The sequence below is a fragment of the Narcine bancroftii genome, chromosome 1 (genome assembly GCF_036971445.1).
Source record: "Narcine bancroftii isolate sNarBan1 chromosome 1, sNarBan1.hap1, whole genome shotgun sequence".
Taxonomy (NCBI): domain Eukaryota; kingdom Metazoa; phylum Chordata; class Chondrichthyes; order Torpediniformes; family Narcinidae; genus Narcine; species Narcine bancroftii.
Window position 1 is genome coordinate 99,991,994 of NC_091469.1, and position 21,823 is coordinate 100,013,816.

At 39.9% G+C, this 21,823-nt stretch overlaps 1 protein-coding gene across 9 annotated transcripts in view; it reads right to left on the reverse strand.

Moving 5' to 3' along the window:
- fkbp15a (FKBP prolyl isomerase family member 15a) overlaps window positions 1-21,823 on the reverse strand; it is a 183,847-nt gene that overhangs the window by 11,792 nt on the left and 150,232 nt on the right. For all 9 annotated transcript variants that reach the window (XM_069933733.1, XM_069933701.1, XM_069933715.1 and 6 more), the window contains 3 exons: window positions 17,494-17,586; window positions 13,549-13,671; window positions 12,164-12,271 (listed from right to left, as the gene is read on the reverse strand). In XM_069933733.1, coding sequence (XP_069789834.1) covers window positions 12,164-12,271; window positions 13,549-13,671; window positions 17,494-17,586 — 324 coding nt within the window. The remainder of the gene's footprint in view (window positions 1-12,163; window positions 12,272-13,548; window positions 13,672-17,493; window positions 17,587-21,823) is intronic.

The window sequence follows — 21,823 nt, forward strand, 5'->3', positions numbered from 1 at the left end:
TAAGGGGGGTCATGTGGTTTTGCAAGCAGAGAGAGTCAAACAGGCTTTCTCTCAGAGAGAGAGAGAGAGATATCACTTCAGTGTTTCAGCCAGAAGAAGTAGCTGGGACTGGAACAGGACAAGCTGGCAAGCCCTTTTGAAAGATGGCCTGGTCAAAGCCCTTGTGGTTCATGCAAGAGGAGAGGACTGGCTGTCTAATGTTTCACTTGGAATAAGGGAAACAAGAAGGAATTCTGTGGTGACCTAAAAGAAAGAGGTTATCATCTGGAGAACCGTGAAGGGGCAAGTTTCGTCAGCAAGTTACTGAGGTGACTGATGGAAGTACATCAGTTATGGACGTCCTGGAACAACAAATCTCTCTCTGAAAACCATCAAGAACTTTTCTGAGCGGTATCCATTTACCTTTCAAGCTCCAAAGCCTGGTGAAATTCATAAATGTTAAATTCTGTGCACAGTATAAGAAATGCCTGCAACCAGTGAACTTGGAAGAATGAGACGTGCGAATGGATTGTGAACCAAATAACTTTTCTGAACTTACACACACTGCATACATGTGCACTTAGAATTAGAAGGGGGTTAACTTAGGTTAAGTAAGTCAATAGAGTTAAATTAAAGTATGATTCTATTTTCATATTTAAAGATAATTTTAAAAACTTTTGTTTAAGTAACCATTTGTCTTGGTGTTTATCTATTGCTGCTGGATTTTGGGGTCCTCTGGGATCGTAACAGTAGAGACATCAATATATCATATAATTCTGTAACTGAAAATGGATTTGTTAATTCTATCTTCAATATTTAATTGTGGTAAAGTAAGTTTTGACAAATATTCACCTATTTTATCCCCATCTTTCAAAGATTCTGATTGGTATCATTTCTTATAAAATTTCATAAAAACATCTTTAATACTTTGTGTTTTTTAAGTAAGATGACCCAAATTTTCTTTTACAGCTTCCATGGTTCTCGATCATTGTTCAGCCTTCAATTGCCGTGGTAAAACTTTATATGCTCTATCTCCCAACTCATAATATTTTTGTCAGGTTTGACTTATATCCCTCTACACATTTGTATTGTATTAAGTTGCAATTTTAAAAAATCCAATATTTCCCTTTTCTCATCATTTACTTGATTCTGCAATTCTTTTTCCATCTTCATTATTTCATTTTCCAAATAATTAACTTCAAACATATATTCTTTTTTATCCTTAGCCATATAACTTATTATTTGTCCACTTAAATAAGCCTTCAAAGAATCCCAAACCACAAACTTATTAGCTACAGAATGTTCATTCAGGTCCATAACATTTTTTATCTGTTACCTTATAAAGTCACAAAAATCCTTCCTTTTTAGCAATTCTGTATTAAACCTCCATCTATAACCTATATTTTGCTCCTCCTCCAGTAAAATTGACATAACTAAGGCCGAATGGTCAGACAATATCCTTGCTTGATATTATGAACTCTTGCCTACAGTTGAGCAGAGATTAAGAACATGTCTACACGGGAATATGTCTTGTGCCTATAAGAATAAAATGAATAATCCCTAACACCAGGATGCATCCTCCTCCAACTATCAACAAGTTTCATTTCATTCATAAATTTTTTTTACGTTTTACTACCTTATTTTTAAGCCATAACACCACCTGATCTATCCAACTTCGAATCAAAGGTAAAATTAAAATCTCCTCCGATGATTATTTTCCCCTTTGCATTAGCTAACTGCATAAAAACATCTTGTATAAATTTTCCAATGTCTACATTCAGTGCATATATGTTCATCAAGGTCCAATATTCAGAATATATTTTTAAATTTATCATCACATACCTCCCCACTTTATCAGTTATTACATCCAATATTTCAACTGGTAAACTCTTGTTTATTAATATCGCCATTCCTCTAGCTTTGGAATTAAATGAAGAATCCTACCCAATCTCTCTTTAATTTCATATGTTCTATTTCCATTAAATGAGTTTCTTGTATAAAAGCCACATCTACTTTATCTGTTTCTGAATACCATTAATATTAATACTAATAAATGACAATTTCCCCACCATTGGACATCATGATTAAAACCTATATCTATCCAGTGTCCCCCTCCATCTCCCCATCCAACCCAACCCTCCTTATAAAATATATTTCGAATATAAATAGTCCAGGCTAAAAACCAAAAAGGGGAAAGATAAGAAAACAGGAAAAAAGAAAAGGAAGAACCCCAGAGGCTCGTGATGTTGAAACATCACTATTCCCTGATCTATTCGGGACGCAAAATATGTTGCATTGGTCCCCATGACTCCCTAGAGGTCAGAATCACATTCCCCACTAACTCACTCGAAACACTATACCATCCCTTAATATAATCTTATCAGTAAACCTTTTATTAATCCATTAATCTTACCCAGTATAATAGATCACGCACAATATAGGTTAAACCTTCCTCCCTCTTCAAACTCTCTCGAAACTCAATATATTTTCAGTTATAGCAAAACATCTCAATTATATAATTACTTCAGGTATTGACAACCATCTGCTGATCTTTAGCAGGCAATGAACCGTTGCTTCATTAGACTCAGTAAAAAATCTATTCCTCCCTCCCATTTAAATTTTGGCAATCTTTTACATTGAGAGTAATTCATATCCACCAGAGGCATTACTTCATTTTTATCAACATACACATTATACCCCTAAACGAACCCATACTCCTTTAATCTCTCATTCAATTTATTTAAGATATACTAATATCTCGTAAATATACTATAACATTATCAGCAAATAAACTAATTTTATGTTCTTTATTACCTACTTCAAATCCTTTAATTTCATTATCAGTTCAAATTACTTCTGCCAATGGTTCAATCGCTAATGCAAACAAAAAGGGTGATAATAGACAACCTTGTCTAGAAGATCTTTCAAGCAAAAAGTGTTGTGAGATTTGTTTATTTGTAATCACTTCTGCTTTTGGTTGATCATACAATGCCTTTATCCAGTTTATAAAAGTATTTGGAATCCCAAAAGCATTAAGAAATTAAAAAATCCCATTCCAATCGATTTAATGCTTTCCCTGCATCTAATTCTACCACGGTAATCTTCCCATTTTGTGCTATATTTTCCAAAATTTAAAAATTAACTATGTTATCTGCTGCTTTTCTGTTTTAAATAAAACCAGTTTCATCTATATTTATTAATTTTGGCAAAAATTCAATTAGCCTATTAGCTAACAATGTTGATACAATTTTATAGTCTGTATTCAATAACAATATAGGTCTATATGAAGAAGGCTGTGAACAATCTTTCCTTTTTTTGGAATTACATTTATTAATGCTGTTTTAAAAGATTCAGGTAGATCATGAACCTTTTTCATTTGACCAAATACCTCCATCAATACAGGTATTAATAGCTCCTTAAACTCTGTAAAATTATGGTGGGAAACCATCTTCACCTGGCTACTTACTACTATGTAGAAACATTACAGTCTCAAACTTTTTTTTCAGAAAAATTCTCAGACAGTCTTAACTTTTAATCCTCCTCTAACACCAGTAATTTAACTTGTCTCAAATAATCTCTTATTTTATTATGTCTCTTAGACTCTGAATTATAAAGTTTAGCTTAGAAGTTTATAAAATTATCATTTATTTCCTGCATTTTATAAGTTATCTGTCCTGATAATTTCTTAGTTACAATTATTGTTTTAGAAACCTGTTCCATTTTTAATTGCCATGCTAAAACTTTATGGGTCCTTTCACCCAACTCTTAATATTTTTGTCATGTTCTCATTATATCTCTCTCCACTCTATAAGTCTGCACAGCATTAAGTCTTAATTTCTTCAACTCTAACAATTTTCTCTTCTCTTCATCTTCATGTAATTGAATTTCTTTCTCCAATTATCTAATTGAGTTACTTCTTTCTTTATTTGAAGTATGATTTATTGGTTGACCTCTCATTGAATCCCATACTACAAACTTACTTGCAAATGAATCTTTATTAGTACAGTATCTAGAAAAAGTTTTATCTGTTGCCTCATAAAATCACAAAATTCCCTTTTCTTCAACAAAGTAGTATTTAACCTTCATCTATAACCTATCTTTTGTTCTTCTTCCAATGAAATAGACAAAATTAAACGTGAATGATCTGATAAAACCCATGCTTTATATTCTACTCTATACTGAAGTTGTGCAGAAATTAAAAACATATCTATCCACGAATATGTTTTAAATCAAAAAGAATAATCTTTCATTTGGGTGGATTTTTCTCCATATATCCACTAAATCCATATCTTTCATCAAATCTGTTACCCTTGTTGCTACGTTATTTTTCATCATTCTATCTCCCGATCTATCTAAAGCAAAATTAAAATCCCCTTCCAATATAACCCTTCCCTTAGCATTTGATAAATTCATAAAGAAATCTTGCATAAAATTGCCATCATTTACATTTGGTGCATATACATTCATTAAAGTCCATTGTTCCAAATAAATCTGACAATTCACCATAACGTATCTCCCTGCTACATCTACATTAATGTCCAATATTTTAATTGATAACTTTTTGTTAATTAATATTGCTGTACCTCTACTTTCTCTTCAATCTTCAATCTGAGGCGCCTGCAAGCTCACACCAAGACACAAGAGCAACTTGTCCGTGAACTACTCTTTGCAGACGATGCCGCTTTAGTTGCCCATTCAGAGCCAGCTCTTCAGCGCTTGACGTCCTGTTTTGCGGAAACTGCCAAAATGTTTGGCCTGGAAGTCAGCCTGAAGAAAACTGAGGCCCTCCATCAGCCAGCTCCCCACCATGACTACCAACCCCACCATATCTCCATCGGGCACACAAAACTCAAAACGGTCAACCAGTTTACCTATCTCGGCTGCACCATTTCATCAGAAGCAAGGATCGACAACGAGATAGACAACCGACTCGCCAAGGCAAATAGCGCCTTTGGAAGACTATACATAAGAGTCTGGAAAAACAACCAACTGAAAAACCTCACAAAGATAAGCGTATACAGAGCCGTTGTCATACCCACACTCCTGTTTGGCTCCGAATCATGGGTCCTTTACCGGCATCACCTACGGCTCCTAGAACGCTTCCACCAGCGTTGTCTCCGCTCCATCCTCAACATTCATCCCTAACGTCGAAGTACTCGAGATGGCAGAGGTCGACAGCATCGAGTCCACGCTGCTGAAGATCCAGCTGCGCTGGGTGGGTCACGTCTCCAGAATGGAGGACCATCGCCTTCCCAAGATCGTGTTATATGGCGAGCTCTCCACTGGCCATCGTGTCAGAGGTGCACCAAAGAAGAGGTACAAGGACTGCCTAAAGAAATCTCTTGGTGCCTGCCACATTGACCACCGCCAGTGGGCTGATTATCGCCTCAAACTGTGCATCTTGGCGTCTCACAGTTCGGTGGGCAGCAACCTCCTTTGAAGAAGACCGCAGAGCCCACCTCACTGACAAAAGACAAAGGAGGAAAAACCCAACAGCCAAATCCAACCAACCAATTTTCCCCTGCAACCGCTGCAACTGTGTCTGCCTGTCCCGCATCGGACTTGTCAGCCACAAACGAGCCTGCAGCTGACATGGACATTTACCCCTCCATAAATCTTCGTCCGCGAAGCCAAGCCAAAGGAAAGAAAAAAAACCTCTAGCTTTAGAATTAAAGGATGATGTTATTACTGTTCCTACCCAATCTCTTTTTAAATTTTGATGTTCTTTTTCCATCAAATGTGTTTCCTGTAAAAAAAGCTATGTCTGTTTTAATTTTTTTTCATATAAACTAATAATTTTTTTCTATTTTATTTGATTCTGAATGCCATTAATATTAATACTAATAAAATTCAATTTATCAGCCATCTAAACTCTCATAAAATCCAATAACCGTCCAACTTTCCATCTCCACTCCTCCTACATCCAAAATACTAACTAAGTGTTTCATAATACAATTATTAAATTTAGGTGTATTAAAGAGTAAAAAAAAGGAAACAAAAGAGAAGAACAGAAACCCTACCCCCCCCTAAAGGCACACATTATTAACAGTTATTAACAGTGCATTTTTATACCCCTTCTGTATAAGACTTGTGATCGAAAACCACACCCAGCCCCAAGACTCATACTCTCACCTAACTCCCCTGAAATTATACTATCTCTTATGCCTTGAATCTACTCAAACTTACAATGATCAATTCATTTTTTTTATATACACAGATCTATCGGGTAAAATCTGTCCTCTCTAATATTCTCTCTCCTCTTAAAACTTGTATAATTTATCGAGGCTTGGGCCTACTTGGTTCAAGCTGAGAGTTGGAGGTGGCGGCAACTGGCGTTCGGGTGATTATCTGGAGGAGGAGGAGCTGGGAGAATGAGGGGGTTAATTAGTCAAGGACCAATAAATGAAGGGTAAGTATAAGGGAGTGGCCGGCGTGGAGCAGTCCAGTGAGTGAGTGGCCTAGTGAAGGAGTGGAGTTTCGAGGCTTTGGCTCTAGATTGGTTGAAGGAGGGTTGTGACTGGCAGTTGAATATTCCGGGATTTCACTGTTTTAGGGGTAAAGGGAGGGGGTGTGGCATTACTTGTCAAGAAAGATAGTACAGCGGTACTGAGGTGTGATAGATTGGAGGGCTTGTTAAGGGAGGTGGTGTGGGTGGAATTAAAAAATAAAAGAGGTGAGGTTAAGATGATAGGGGTGTATTATAGACCACCAAATGAGGAGAAGGAACTAGAAGAGCAAATGTGTAGGGAAATAGCTGAGATGTGCAGTAAGCACAGGGTGGTGTTAATTGGGGATTTTAATTTTCCTAACATAGATTGGGAGACACATTCAGTGAGTGGGCTGGATGGATTAGAGTTTGTAAAATGTGTGCAGGATTGCTTTTTGTATCAATATGTTGAGGTACCCACTAGAGAGGGAGCAGTATTAGATCTACTGTTGGGGAATGAAATATGGTAGGTGACAGAGGTGTGCATTGGGGAGCACTTCGGATCCAGTGATCATAGCACCATTAGTTTCATCTTAATTATGTAAAGGAATAGGTCTGGTCCGAAGATTAAGGACTTTGAGTGGGGGAAAGCCAGATTTGAGGAGATTAATGATTTGCAGGGAGTAGTTTGGGATCATCTTTTTTTCTGGAAAGGACATTGAGGAGAATTGGGGAGCGTTTAAAGGTGAGATTTTGAGAATGCAGAATCTACATGTTCCTGTCAGGACAAAAGGCAAGGTCAAATGTTCAAGGGAGCCATGGTTTTCTAGAGAGATTAGGAAGATGGTTCAGGATAAGAGGGAGGTCTATGTTAAATACAAGAAGCAAAGGATTGATAAGGTGTATGGACGATATATAAATTGTAGAAAGAACCTTAAGAGGGAAATTATAAAGGCAAAAAGAAGTTACGAGGGGGCTATAGCAAATAGGGTAAAGGCAAATCCAAAGGGTTTTACAAATATATGATAGTAAAAGGAGAGTTAAGGATAGAATAGGTCCACTGGAAAATCAGAGCAGAGGTATGTGTGAGGAACCATATGAGATGGGGGAGATATTGAATAAATTCTTCTCGTCGGTGTTCACGAAGGAAAGAGATATTGAATTGTGTAAGATAAGTGAGGCAAATGAGTTAGTTATGGAAAAGATAGGGATTAGTAAAGAGGGATTTTAGAACTTCTGGGGTTTATAAAGGTAGATAAGTCTCCTGGTCCTGATGGGATTTTTTTCCCAGGACCTTAAGGGAGGTCAGGAAGGAAATAGCAGAGGCTCTGACAGTGATTTTTCAACAGTCACTGGTGGAGGGCGTGGTGCCACAGGATTGGTGGGTTCCAAACATGGTTCCGTTGTTTACAAAGGGCGCAAGGTGTAGGCCAAGCAACTATAGGCCAGTAAGTTTGACATCGGTGGTGGGGAAACTAATGGAAGCAATTCTTAGGGATAAAATGTATAAATATCTGGATAAGCAGGGATTGATCAGGGACACCCAACATGGGTTTGTGAGGGGAAAGTCGTGCTTAACGAATCTTGTTGAATTTTTTGAAGAGGTGACCAGGAAGGTTGATGAAGGTAGAGCAGTTGATATGGTCTATTAGAATTCTAGTAAGGCTTTCGATAAGGTTCCGCATGGAAGGTTAGTGAAGAAGGTTCGATCTCTAGGAATTAATATAGAGATAGTCGGATGGGTTCAGAGGTGGCTGGAAGATAGGCAACAGAACTATCTGTGGACAACTGTCTGTCAGGATGGAGGCCGGTGACAAGCGGTGTGCCTCAGGGATCGGTGTTTGGTCCTTTGTTGTTCGTCATTTATATTAATGATTTGGATGATGGGGTGGTAAATTGGGTGAGTAAATATGCAGACGATACAAAAATAGGGGGAGTTGTGGATAGTGAAGAAGGTTTTCATGGACTACAGAAGGATTTGGACTGTTTGGGAAAGTGGGTTGAAAGGCAGCAGATGGAGTTTAATGTAGATAAGTGTGAGGTGCTTCATTTTGGGAAAAATAACCAAAATGGGACATATGCAGTGAAGGGGAGGGCATTGAGGAATGCTAAGGAACAGAGGGATCTTGGAATAACGGTTAAGCATTCCTTAAAGGCAGATTCCCATGTAGATAGGGTGGTGAAGAATGATTTTGGTATGCTGGCCTTTATAAATCATAGCATAGAATATAGGAGCTGGGAGGTGATGTTGAGACTGTTCAAGGCATTGGTGAGGCCAAGTTTGAAGTATTGTGTGCAGTTCTGGTCTCCAAATTATAGGAAGGATATAAATAAGGTAGAGAGGGTGCAAAGGAGGTTTATAAAAATGTTGCCTGGATTGCAGTATCTTGAATACAGAGAAAGATTGAGTGGACTGGGACTTTATTCATTGGAGCGTAGAAGGTTGAGAGGGGATTTGATAGAGGTATTTAAAATTATGAAGGGAATAGATAGAGTAGATGTGAATAGGCTCTTTCCCATGAGGGTAGGGGAGATTGGAACAACGGGTCATAAGTTAAGGGTAAGGGGGCAAAACTTTAGGAGTAATATAAGAGGATGCTTCTTCACTCAGAGATGGTGGCTGAGTGGAATGATCTACCGGAAGAAGAAGCTGCAGCAGGGTCAATTGTCATTTAAGAGGAGGCTAGATGAGTACACCTCACTGTCAAAAGACAAAGGAGGGAAAATCCAACACCCAACCCCAACCAACCAATTTTCCCTTGCAACCGCTGCAACCATGTCTGCCTGTCCCGCATCGGATTTGTCAGCCACAAACGAGCCTGCAGCTGACGTGGACATTACCCCTCCATAAATCTTCGTCCGCGAAGCCAAGCCAAAGAGATGAGTACATGGATGATAGGGGGTTGGAGGGTTATTGGCAAGGGAGAAGGTAGGTAGAACTAGTGGAGTTTCACGTAAATCGGTGCAAACTAGAAGGGCTGATATGGCCTGTACCTGTACTGTAATTTGTTATATGGTTATTTCATTATACATCCGCAACTGCAATCTTTCCATTTCCTCTCTCTCTTCAAATATCTCCCAGTTCTCGTCTCATTTTCTCAGGCAACAAATCTGCAAACACTTTCGCTTCATTGGGTTCTGTAAAAAAATCTATTTTTACCCTCAGAAATAAAAACTTTTAACACTGCTGGGTACCTTAAAACAAAAGTGTCACCTTTCTTCCATAGCACATTTTTAACAGCATAAATTATTTTCTTTTTTTCAACAAATCAAAACTTATATCAGGGTAAAAGAAATTCTTATTATCATAAATCAATGGCGATTGTCTCTCCTTCATTTGCTTTGCACCCAACTCCAAGATCTTCTCCCTCACTTCATAATGAAGCAACTTGACCAGAATCGAACGTGGCTCCTGATCTGGCTGTGGTTTAGGCTGTAATGCTCGATGAGCTTTCAATCTCAATATTTCCTTGAAATTCTGTTATCCGCAAAGTTTGGGGAATCCAAGTCTTTTCATATCTTGCCTTTTGTCACTTTCCTTAAGTCCAAAAATTTTCTAACATATCAATTTTTTTAGTTAATTGATCTTTAGTTACAGCTGCCTCAGTTTGAACTTTCTTCATTTGCTCTTTAACATGTGAATTTCAAATTCATTACCTTTAATTTTTGCATCCATCATTTCAAATCTTTGTTTCATTTGAGGCAGCATTCTCTCCACCTTCTTCATAGAACCCTTATTTTCAATTATACCCTCATTACATTTTTTTAAACTTCCATTGTTAACTGTAACAAAGTTTGCTGGAAAGAATCGACATACTCTTTCATTTCAGTTGTGGATATGTGACTCCTTTATTTTCTCCTGTTTTTTAGCCAAAACTCTGTGTTCAACATACATTTCTTCTTCTTCTTCCTGCTCCTCATCTTGATCACTGAAGCTGGAGGCTTCTTGAGCTTTTTTTTAAAAATTGCCTCGTCTTTTTTTGTGCTCTGCGCATGCGTGACACCTCGCGCATGCGCAGTGTCACTTCACTCGTGGCAGTCAGCCATTGTCTAGGGAGACCTTGTACAGTGATGTCCAAGGTCTCCCCAGCTACAGGCCTGTCACCTCGGGCACTTGCCTTCCGGAGAGCTCCAGGACCCTTCTTCGAGGTAGGCCTCTCTACTTTATCAGCTTCTTTTTCTTGTTCAAGTTCTTGAAAAGTAACCGTTTATTTTTCTTAGGAGGCATTGTTTATTGTTTTGAAGGCCTTCCGATAGCTTCCTCTTCTATTTTCTTGCAGTCAGTTCAGGCTTCTTAACTCTTCTTTAAAATTTTTTCAAAGAGAGTAGAGAATTCAAGTCTACCCCAATGTCATCACGTGGCACGCCCCCAATCTTTTCAAGTCTTGACCCTTGTCCCCTTCTTTAAGTCCAACAATCTTGATGTTATTCCATCTACTAAAATTTTCCAAAACGTCAATTTTTTGCATTAACTGGTCACGCTTAGCAGTTGCCTCCGCTTGTGCTTTCTTCATTTGACCTTTAATATTTTGAATCTTGAACTCATTCCCTTTGATTTTTCCATCCACTATCTAGTGTCCACGTTGCATTAAGTCTTTCCATCTTTTCACCATTCTTCCTTACTTCATCAGTTAACACTTGCATAAATTATCGAAAAAAATCTAACATTTGCTTTAATTCACCAGAAGATAAAGAATCATCTGCACCTTTTTCTGCTTTTTTCTTTGTAGGTCATTCTTGTTCTTTGCTTTTCCAGGTCTTCTTCTTGCTCACTGGAGCTGTGAATGTCTGGAATCTTTTTTTAAATTTACTCCATTTTTTGTGCTCTGCGGATGCGCAGAGCTGCTTCTTCACCTGATGTCGACAGCCATTGTCGGGGAGACCTTGTGCAGGAATGTCCAAGGTCTCCCTGGCTTCTGGCCACTCTCCTTTGGACAGTACCTTGTGAAGAGCTCCAGGATCCTTTCTCTAGGTGGGCCTCTCTTCCTTTTCTTATTCAGTTTCTTGTAAGGCCTTTATCCTTCTTTGGTGGCATTGTTAATATTTTCTGTATATCTTCAGACAGTTCTTTGTTATATTTTCGGTAACTTTTATAGTCTGTTTTGTCCATTTTTCGAGGAGAGCAGGGATTATCAGTCTAACCCCACGTCATCACGTGGCACGCCCCCTAATCGAAGCTTTTGAGAAACAATGTATTCTCAAATTCTGACCTCTTGTGCATCTCACATTTTCTTCTCCCAGTTTTGGGTACCGTTTCTTTATTCATCTGCTTATTGCACTCTCCACACTTCCCTTGTATCCTATCCTGACAGAAGTTCCCCAAGACTTGTAGAACCTTTTCAGTTTCATCCATTTCACCAATTAATTAGTACAACACAGTATCAACTTTTGCTTTACCCAAGGATAATAAAGAAACTTTTAAAATAAAAATTGTTTTTATACTACCCAACGAGCCTGCAGCAGTCGTGGACATACCCCTCCATAAATCTTCGTCCGCGAAGCCAAGCCAAAGAAGAAAAAAAGAGTAGAATAAAAATAAACTTAGCTTCAAATCAACTCTTGCCACAGGAGGCACAATAGTGACCTTCCACCTGAGTCATCTGTATCAGTTTTACACATGACATTTAATTTGTAATGCAAGGCCAGCAAGTCAAGGATTACATCAGACACACTGAACTCTATTATCAAGACTTGATTAATCGTAGGTGCAAGGCACACAGAGCCTGAGCATTTACTACCACCTAACTGAGTCCATACCTTGATGGTGTTCATGATGATGCCAAGGACTGATCTTCCATCGTACATTTCATCAAATTCAAATTCTCCTCGCAACGACTGAAACACACCATTCATGATTTTCTTCACCTATCATAAGATTGTCATCCCATTAGTTCAAGTTCATTAGTTCAAGACAGTGATAGAGTTGGATGTGCATGCAAATCAGTTAGACATTACGAACGTAGTAATAACACATTATAGCAGTGGAAAGTTAAAGAGAGATCAGGCAGCGTAATTTTACTATTTTGTAATTCATCTGGGACTCTGATAATAGTAGGAGATAAACTGCCCTTGAATCTGGTGGTACACCTTTCATACTCATGAATTTTCTTCCTAACAGGAAGGGAGGTGGTGGGTTGAACAATGAGTGGCTGAGTTTTTTAAAAATGTGTTGGATGCGTGTTCTAAGGGAGATAACAAACTGTTTTTGCAAGACAATGAAGCAAGGATTCAATGGGAGGGTGATATTTCCATTAAATAAATCACGAAAATCTGTAGACCCATGGTTGAAGTTAAAAAAACACACAAAATGCTGGAGAAGCTCAGCAGGTCAGAGTCATTGATGTAGCATAGGTAGAAATAAATAACCAACATTTCAGGCTTGAGCCCTTGGATGAATTGGTTATGTATTTCGACATTTCCAATAATGTTGCTCAACATCACCATCAATCATTTACAGCTGACAATACTTTTGAAGCATTGCAAAAATAAATATTAAACTCCAGCTCAGTAGAACATCTATCAAGGGCAGTCTGATTCCTACTAGTTTCCAGGCAATGTAGCTTGCCAGCAATTTTATATTAGATACTTGCAGCCATCTGAGAGATCAAGGTTGCCCATTGCTCCTTATTCAAGAGCTTTTCCAGGGAAGGGGTTGGGCATTGCAGCGCTTGGAAGGTGGGAAAAAAAAGGGGAAGCAAACAATAAACTTTGTGCAACATTATCTAAATCTAACAATGTGACATGACCAAACCCAGTAAAAAAGATAAATAGCTCTCTTCATCAAATGGAAAAAGAATAAAGCAACATCTCATCTGCAAGAAGTCCAACCATGTAAATCCAAAATATTTCTCAAACTATGTTTTTAGTTTCATGCTCCTAGAAACTATGCACAGCAAATGTTCCAGGGACCGTATCAGACTAATAAATCTATGGCAACCATAGCACTCAGAATATCAGATCTCAACAAGGCAAAGATCGCAGACAGGCCTTATTTCAAGTCTCAGTTAGGGCAGACTATACATTTCCCTCTTGGAGGATTAAAATACTATTTAAAAGATCTAGCAAAAGTCCTCAAAAATCTAAGTTACAACACCGGTGTGCTTAAAGAGACAAAAATGGTATTGATGTCTTACTCTCCATACCTCCTCAGTGGTACTGCCTGGAAGTGGTGCTGCACTAGTCGCAAGGGTTTGCTGCTGCAGCTCCAGAATCTGCCCTTCATAGTGATCCTTCATCGCAACTGCTCTGCTCTCCAGGGATGAGTACTGTAAAACATAGAGATGGTGCTCAGGAACACACTTGTGCAAAATCCTCTCTGCCACAACAATTCTTGGCTGCAGGGCAGTCTAGAACAAAACTGCAACTCAGGCGGGCAAGTGCACCCACCAAAGGGATTGCTTTAAAAGTGGTCAAGAGGTGACACTGGAGCAGAGTGCAGGCCTTCATCTTATCATTGAGTGAGATCCAATCTCTTGCCTCAGAGGAATGGATTTTCAGCCAATCACAACACCTGATCTTCCTTTTCTTAATGGTATGATGTTATTAAATGCCCTCAGTTGCATGATCTCTGGACTAGTTCTTTGGAAATGAAAAAATAAATGCTTAATTGCCTAAATAAGTCACAGTATTTCAAAAGCAAGGCTATGCAAAGTTGTGGATACAAACGAGATGCCACATTTCTTGATTTGCACATTTTTCTGCTGAGCTTGCCTCTCACAACAAATGAGAAGAGTGAGTAGACAGAATCCACTTCTACTCTGGAGTGCAGTATGAATACCACTGGCAAATAGGTTCTTTTGTCTAACAGTGAAAATGCCCCCTCGTGCAGAAAGGATTTAAGAATTTAAAATGGTTGTCCAGTCATGCTCATGATTAAATGATAAGCTGACTTTTAGTATTGTGCCTTTAATGCAGCAAAGCAGTCCAAGTGATTCATAAGATCATTATCAAACAAAATTTTGCACTGAGACAAATGAGGAAATATTTGGGCAGATAACCAAAAATAAATAGTCAAAAAAGGTTTTAAAGACATTAACGGAGACTTAGGGAGGAAATGTCAGACTATGGGTCCTTGACAGCAGAGCCACAAATTCAGGAGAGGGCTACCTTCAATCTTCAATGAAGAAATTCAGGAAGGGCAAATAGGTTACAAGTGAAGGGCAAAGATTCAAGAGAGTTGGATGAGTCACGGAGATAGAGAGGAGCGAAGCCAAAGAGGAATGTGGAATTCTTGATAAGATTTGCCAGCCTCAGAGCATTGGGATGTGGGATAATGGTACTTGGAGAGTAATGATATGTTAGCAGAGGCCCACTTTATTCAGAGCAAAGGAAGGGAATGTCAAGTCAAGTGTATTGTCATCTGATTATACAAGTACAACCTGATGAAACAGCGGTCTGCAGTCCTTGGTACAAAACATGCTGACACTCAGCCAGACGTAACACACATACAGTAAAATAATACATATGCAGGACAAGTAACATATCTATATAAACAAATAAATAAATTTTGCTTTGTACAAATGAGTGTCTCAGATGTTTAGAATGAGCAGTTCCTTTGGTCGATCAGCATTCTCACCGCCCTGGGAAGAAGCTGTTTCTCAGTCTAGTGATGCTGGTTTTGAATTCCTGTATTTCTTCCTCGACAGGAGCAGCTGAAAGATATTGCGTGCAGATTGGAAGGGCTCCTCAATGATTTTGCGTGCCCTCTTCAGACAATGATCCGGTAGACTATGTTGATGGATGGGAGTGTGGGGTTAGGGAGGAGGGAGAATCCAGTAATCTTCTCTACCACTCTTATGGTCCTGTGGATTGACCGCCGATCCATTTCTCTGAGTGTGATGGCATAATTAAATCCAGAAACTCAAAGGATGTTGGTTTCAGCAACAGGCAAATTGAAAAGAAGTATATCAAGCAATATTAGTAATAAAAGCAGGAAACCTTGGAGTAAATGGACAGTGGGAAGCTCATTTTGAGACAAAAACTACACTGGAGGTTATGGATGATGTGTTTCAAACTGACAGCAAGATGGATTGAGGAGAATATTGAATCAACTCATGCCAGAGGCCGAATAACATGTGCTATATGACGTGCTCTTCTCACCCATAAAGCTTTCCACCAACAGCACAAGTTTGACAACATCGAGGATCCACCACCAGCACAAGCCAGCTGCAGAAATAATACCACTGACAAAATAAACAGCAGTTACTCATCCACGTTCCTCTAACAGCACCCCCAAAACCTGCAACTTCTTCCAAGAAGGACAAGGACAACAGATTCATGGAATGCTGCTACCTGCATATTCCCCTCCAAAATGAACATAATCCTGACTTGGAAACACATGGCCAGTACTTCATTGTTACCAGGTCTAAATCCTGAAACTTCCTGGCCAACAGCACTATGCCAGCACCTTCACCAGAAACACAGCTGCAGTTCAAGAAGGTAGCTCATTGCCATTTTCCATGGGAAGTTGGGAGAGACACAAATGCTGGGAACTTGCTGGGAATTACCCAAATCCCAAAAATGAATATACAAAATACAACTTGAGGATCTAGGTTAAAAGTGGGGGGTCTGTAGATTCTTAGGCACAAAAAAATGGCCTTGTGTCTTTTCCTTTCCCTATTTGATAAGATCATGAATGTTAGCTTCACATAACCTGTATTCTTTGATAATGAGTATAAGAAGACAGATTTATAATATGCCTGACTCCTAGTACAGAGCCCAAACTCTGATGCACCTGTTAAGTGGGCAACATTGAACTCACCAGATTGCATGACTGATCTCATATGACACTAAATCCTAAATCTCTTCCTGATCCCAAACCACCACATTGCCCAAGTAGCTCAGAGAATTAAGGGCTCAACAGTGATGCCCAAAGCTCTGTCAGGTTTGTGAGTTCCAAATCACATTCCAGGTACCGATTCACTCAAATCTCCGCTGGTATTTCATGCAACATCAACATACATTGTTTTTCACAAAGCAAGAGCACGATAACCTCCTTGATAGGTCAACGCAAGGTTCTGCTAGCTCTCTTATATTGGTGTAAAATAAATTCAATGCTATAAAAATAAGAGCCTTTACATCAGTCCAAGTTTTATCCCTCAACGTCACAAAAAATTATCTGGACCATCACATCACTGCTGTGAAGAAAATGACCATCATGGTTCCTGCGTTACAACACTCACATTTCAGAGGCTCCTTAATAATCTGGGAAGAACTGGGATTCCCAAAGTTTGGAAAACCTGCTTTAATGACAGCACTGTCACTGGAGATACAGTACTCCCTGTGGGGTCCAAATGCCCAGTCTGGTTGCTGTCGGCTCGGTACAGACTTGAAACAACAGTTTATTTTTAAATTTTGCAATCATAGGATCTGGGTCCAAGATGGCGACACCCAAGATCAGCAGTGGCCATGAGGGGTTGCATACTCCAGTGATGTAGAGGATTGGCATAGGGCAGCAAAGTATAGGGAGACCCCCCCACCCTGTTTGAGGAGAAGCAGAGGAGACAACCCACGGGGCAGTGACCATGCAGCAGACCATCAAGGTGCTCTGAGACTGAAGAACACACAGGTGGTGAGCTGTTGGTGACATGAGGAGAGGAACCCACGTGGGCTGCGTGCAACTGCGGTCGAGAGACTCACGTCATGCTGTGGACTGCTGGAGAGTGGCTGAAGGGGTACTAGGTATCGGAACCAAGATACAAGAGAGTGCCCAGGACATTGGAGATTTCTTGATCATGTCGGACGTTTGGACCTGGAACTCAGGTCGCTGATGTCTTGGACTGAAGACTGAGTGCTGCGGAGTGCTGGAGGCTAATCCATGGATATTCATCGACTCTTGGGGATTCTCTTTCTCTGACTGTAACGGGCACTGGGCAAATTCTGCTGAGAGCTTGATGGTAAACTAAAGGAAATTTTGTGTAATATCACATCTGTGACAAACAAAATAATATTGAATCTTTTGACTTCTTGTCAGCCCTTGGCCAATTAGATAACGTCCAACCCTATAGCCACCTTCTTTTCCTTTTTCCTTCTATCAACAGGGATGTGCAGCTGAATAGTTTAACCTGGGTTAGTGCAATCATCATTACCCGCTCTTTTAGGGTTTGGAGCTCATCTGCCTGTTCCTGAAGAGATGAGAGCTTCTCCTCCTCCGTGACACGAGACTCCTTCCATGTAGCCAGCTGGATATTGGGAAAGAGAATTCACAATGTGAGAACACAGCAGGCACTTCTGATGTAGCGCTACCCATTGCTCTTTCCACCTCTAATTCTATCACAATAAATGTGCAGACAGAAGCAGGTCATTTGACTTCACTGGTTTGTTCTGTAGTTTTTAACTCCAGAAGTGCTTCCCTCAATCCATTTACCCAACCCTTTCAGCAAGTCTATCTACTTATTTATTCCCTCTGTGTTTGTCACTTTTCTTTAAAGACACGTCATTAATGACCGCACGATGGTGTGTTAATTAAAGTCAGAAGCAATTCCAAAATAAAATGATGGAAATGCAGACCATGAAGCATGATGAGAAAGAAAAATTCAAGTTAGTCCAATAGCTGGTTACCTAGATACAAACAACACTTGTCAATCTCTACCAACTGATGAATTCTCTTTCACTTAAGATTACCAGAAACAGTTTGTCTTTTTTCCCCTCTCTCTCTTCTGCTTCACACAGAATTTCAGTAATGGGCAGAAAAAGGACCTTGTGAATGGAGTTGAAATAGCTATGGATAAGGGTATAAATGATCTTCAACTTGTCCAATCACTAAAGGGCAGAGTTAACAGGATGTTAAACTGCAGAGGACAAACCAGAAGAATTAAATCAGACAATAATTTCTAAAACATCACAGAGAGGTGATGCTGATGACATTTATGAACCACCGTTAGCTCCGCTGCTCAAATAAATAAGGCGCTTGTTTTTGAGGGGCTACCAAAAGTATCATACAAAACAAAATGTACAATCCTAAAGGCAAAATTGCAAACCTCGATTGCTGTGTAAACGTTGGGCATGGTCACACAATAGTAAATTATGGAGTGCAGAAATCCAGCTTCAGTTTGTTGCACATGTGACATCCCTCACATCCTCCGCTAGCCACCCCTGCCTTGATGGCCCCTGACATGGCAGCTCCTGCCAGCCTCCCCTGACTTGGTGGCTCCTGCCGGCTGCCCCTGCCCTGACAGCTCCCCCTGGCCACCCCTGCCCTGATGGCTCCTACTGGCTGCCCCTGCCCTGAGGGGGTCATGGAGGAAGAAGGGTGAGTGGGTGGGAGAGGGAGGCACAATGCCCAACATAAACTAGTGGCATTAAGACATGAGATAACTGCAGTGTTATGCTGATTGAAAGTACCTGGGCCTTGCTGATACCACAACCAGTGCAATTGAGGTCACAGTACAACAACAAAAAAATAAACTGCTGGAGGAACTCAGTGGGTTGAGCTGCACCAAGGGAGGGGTGGGGGGTGGGAGGGGTGGTTGGTGGGAAGGAAATTGTTGACATTTTTGGTAGAAGCCCATGTCAGGACTGAAAGTGGAAGGGGTAAGATAGCCAAAAATAATAGCTGAAGAGCAGCTTAGGAATCCTTGAGCCCTAACTTCATGGTCAACTCCAGGGAGCATTGTGGTTCCTCATACCAGGTTGATCTGGTTCCCTGCCGAGATCCACAAAAGAACCGGAGAGTGAAGACAAGGTAAGAACAATAAGAACAGAATTGTGCTTTTTGTAGCACAGCCCGCAAAAAACTTTGTGACAACCGTTTGGGAAACTGTTCAATTCAGAAACAACTTTGACTGTTAGTCAGGGAAATTTCACACTTTAACCCAGAGGCTGGTGATAAAAGTATAGTCTGAAATTTTTTTTTGGAAACGGTTTATTTGTAAAATGGCCACATATGGTAGTCAGGGAAATTTTACTGGTTAAATCAGTTAAATTCAGACTGATACAGAGAAAAAAAACATCTGAGAATCAGGCCTGGAAAATGGGACAAGCTATAGACAAAAGCGATGGGGCCACCCCAGTACACAAATGTGTTATTTGCATCTCAACTGCCTTTTTTACAGAGTTAAAATAGTTCTCTGCTGAAGGCCACATGTGAATAAGTATGGCCAGCAGGTGGAGGAACGTGGAACATCAGCGCTATAGCAGAGACAGAGCAATTGATTTGGGAAAAAGCTGAGCTAAAAACTGCCACAATGAGATAATAAAAGGAAAGAACTTTTGGGGATCCCAATTACATGTCTGGATTATCAACCCTGACCTTGCTTAGTAAGCAAAGTGAAGTTAATAATGATTGGCAGCTCCCGCCCTATCAACCCCTCTGAAATTAAACTTTTCTCCAGCAGTTACAGAACTAACCTTGTTAATGAATTTGGATGAGCTGCATATCAAACTAGAAGGTGCTAAGTGGAGGCTTCCAAGCATCACAACAGAAGGCCTGTAGTAGGTGTTACTCAATTGTGATCAATATTTAAATAAAAATTAAATGGGATATTTAAAGACCACAGATGGTTAAAAATTAAATAAGGAACAGTCCAACACTATCTACAGAATGTTAAACTGAATTAGCATTTCAAATTAAAAACCTGGTATTTACTATTAAAATATGAGCGAGCTAATATTATAGCGTGGGAAAATACAGATGCAAACAATTTATAGAAAATGAACGTGAGTAGATCGCAACAAGGTGAAAATTTAAAATGTTCTGTTGAGTTCACTTACAGTCTCTTGCCCAGACCCCCACCTTGAGAGAGAGACTTTTTGCTATCCCTTCATAACTGACTTAACCCTTTGTTGTTCTGCTAATCTGTATGTGCATTTTTAGTGTTGTTTCAGTTCCTATACTGCACTGAGCCTATGTTAAATGTTCTACTTGACGTCTTCAAAAGTAAAACATGTTATTGACAAAAACAAGCTAATAATTAGCACTTCTTAGAATACATGCAGGGAAAATCTTTTTAGACATTATAAAAAGAATTGATTTATCAGTGCCTATTTTCTTCTTTCATACATTAATTCATCATGTTAGAAGGGAAACACCAATGTCTGATCATCAGTCTTCCCGTGTGCAACTATTTTTTTCCTTTAAAATAAACGACATTTATTACTTTAACTACTTTGGAACCATTTTTCAAATGACAATAGGCCTTTTCATGGAGTGAAAAAGCCTGACTGTAAAGGTGGAGATTATCTGCCCTTTCCTTGGGAGACTTACCTCTATGAATGCACCATGGCCAGCTCCAAGGCGCCGACTGCAATCCCTCTCGGGGAAGGATCATTGGAAGAGCGCTGCACTCCACTGCCTCACATGAATGTACAGCCGCTGCAGGCGGCTGGCTAGGGGTGGGCTGATGCCATCAGCCAGCCACCCATTTCCCCTCTCTCTCCTACACACTCATCCCTCTCCCTCCATGAACCCCTCAGGGCAGGCGCGGCCAGTGGGAGTTGTCAGGTCAGGGGTGGCTGGCGTGAGCTGTCAGGGCAGGGGCAGCCGGAGGGAGCTGCCGCTCGTCAGCGGCCTCAAAACGCGGCAGAGCAATGGTGGTCTTCCCTACCCATAATCCCCCACAGAACTGGAAATGTTCTGGGAAACAGAGTGGTTTCAGCTGCACGTGAGATTAGGGGTAGAGAAGATGGCCATTGCTATGCCATGTATTTATGATGGACTGAGACTGTCCATTTATTACGGCCCAGCCTCATGGTCTCTGGAGGGAGCTACGAGGTGCCACTCCACATGAATGCAATACAAGAACAGCCTTTTAGGCCTACTCCATGAAAGATGTTTATATTTTACCCTCCAGGCAGAGGCTTAGCATGAAAGGGTCTCGAGTAAGCAGACTCTTTAAGTATTAAAGGCAAAGGTGCTTGAATCTCTGTTGAAGAGGTGCGAGGTTTCATGTTAATTAATTGAAATGCAGCCTGACAACTTTGGAAATTTAAAATATTTTCTTTTTTTATTTATTTTCAAGCCTAAATGCATGGTGTAGCTTTGATTGTTCAAGACCTTTTCCTTTTAGAGGAAAATTATTTCTCTATTTGGTAGTTTCCACCTAGACTGCCCCAAATGAGGACATTAAGAAGTGGTTCACATTTAGCCATACATTGTGTTGAGAAAAAAGCATTTCAAAATGCTTGCTGCAGTATGGAATTTTTACTGCTATTTTTTTCTCCACCTCAGAATATTCACTTTTAAGCCACCCTTGCTTTTGTTAAACACTCCATCATAAATTAATCTTGTGTTCCTGTGTGCCTACAAAGTTAATGCAATCAATAAGGAGTTCAATTAAAAATTAACAAGCAATAGCTGGATATATCCATTCCATTCAAATGCAGTAAGCCATTAACAGAGACAGGGTACCTAAGTAAAAAAGGCAAACAGGAAGTTTCTAGACAGATGGGACAGTGAGAAAATTAAAAGACTAAAAACTA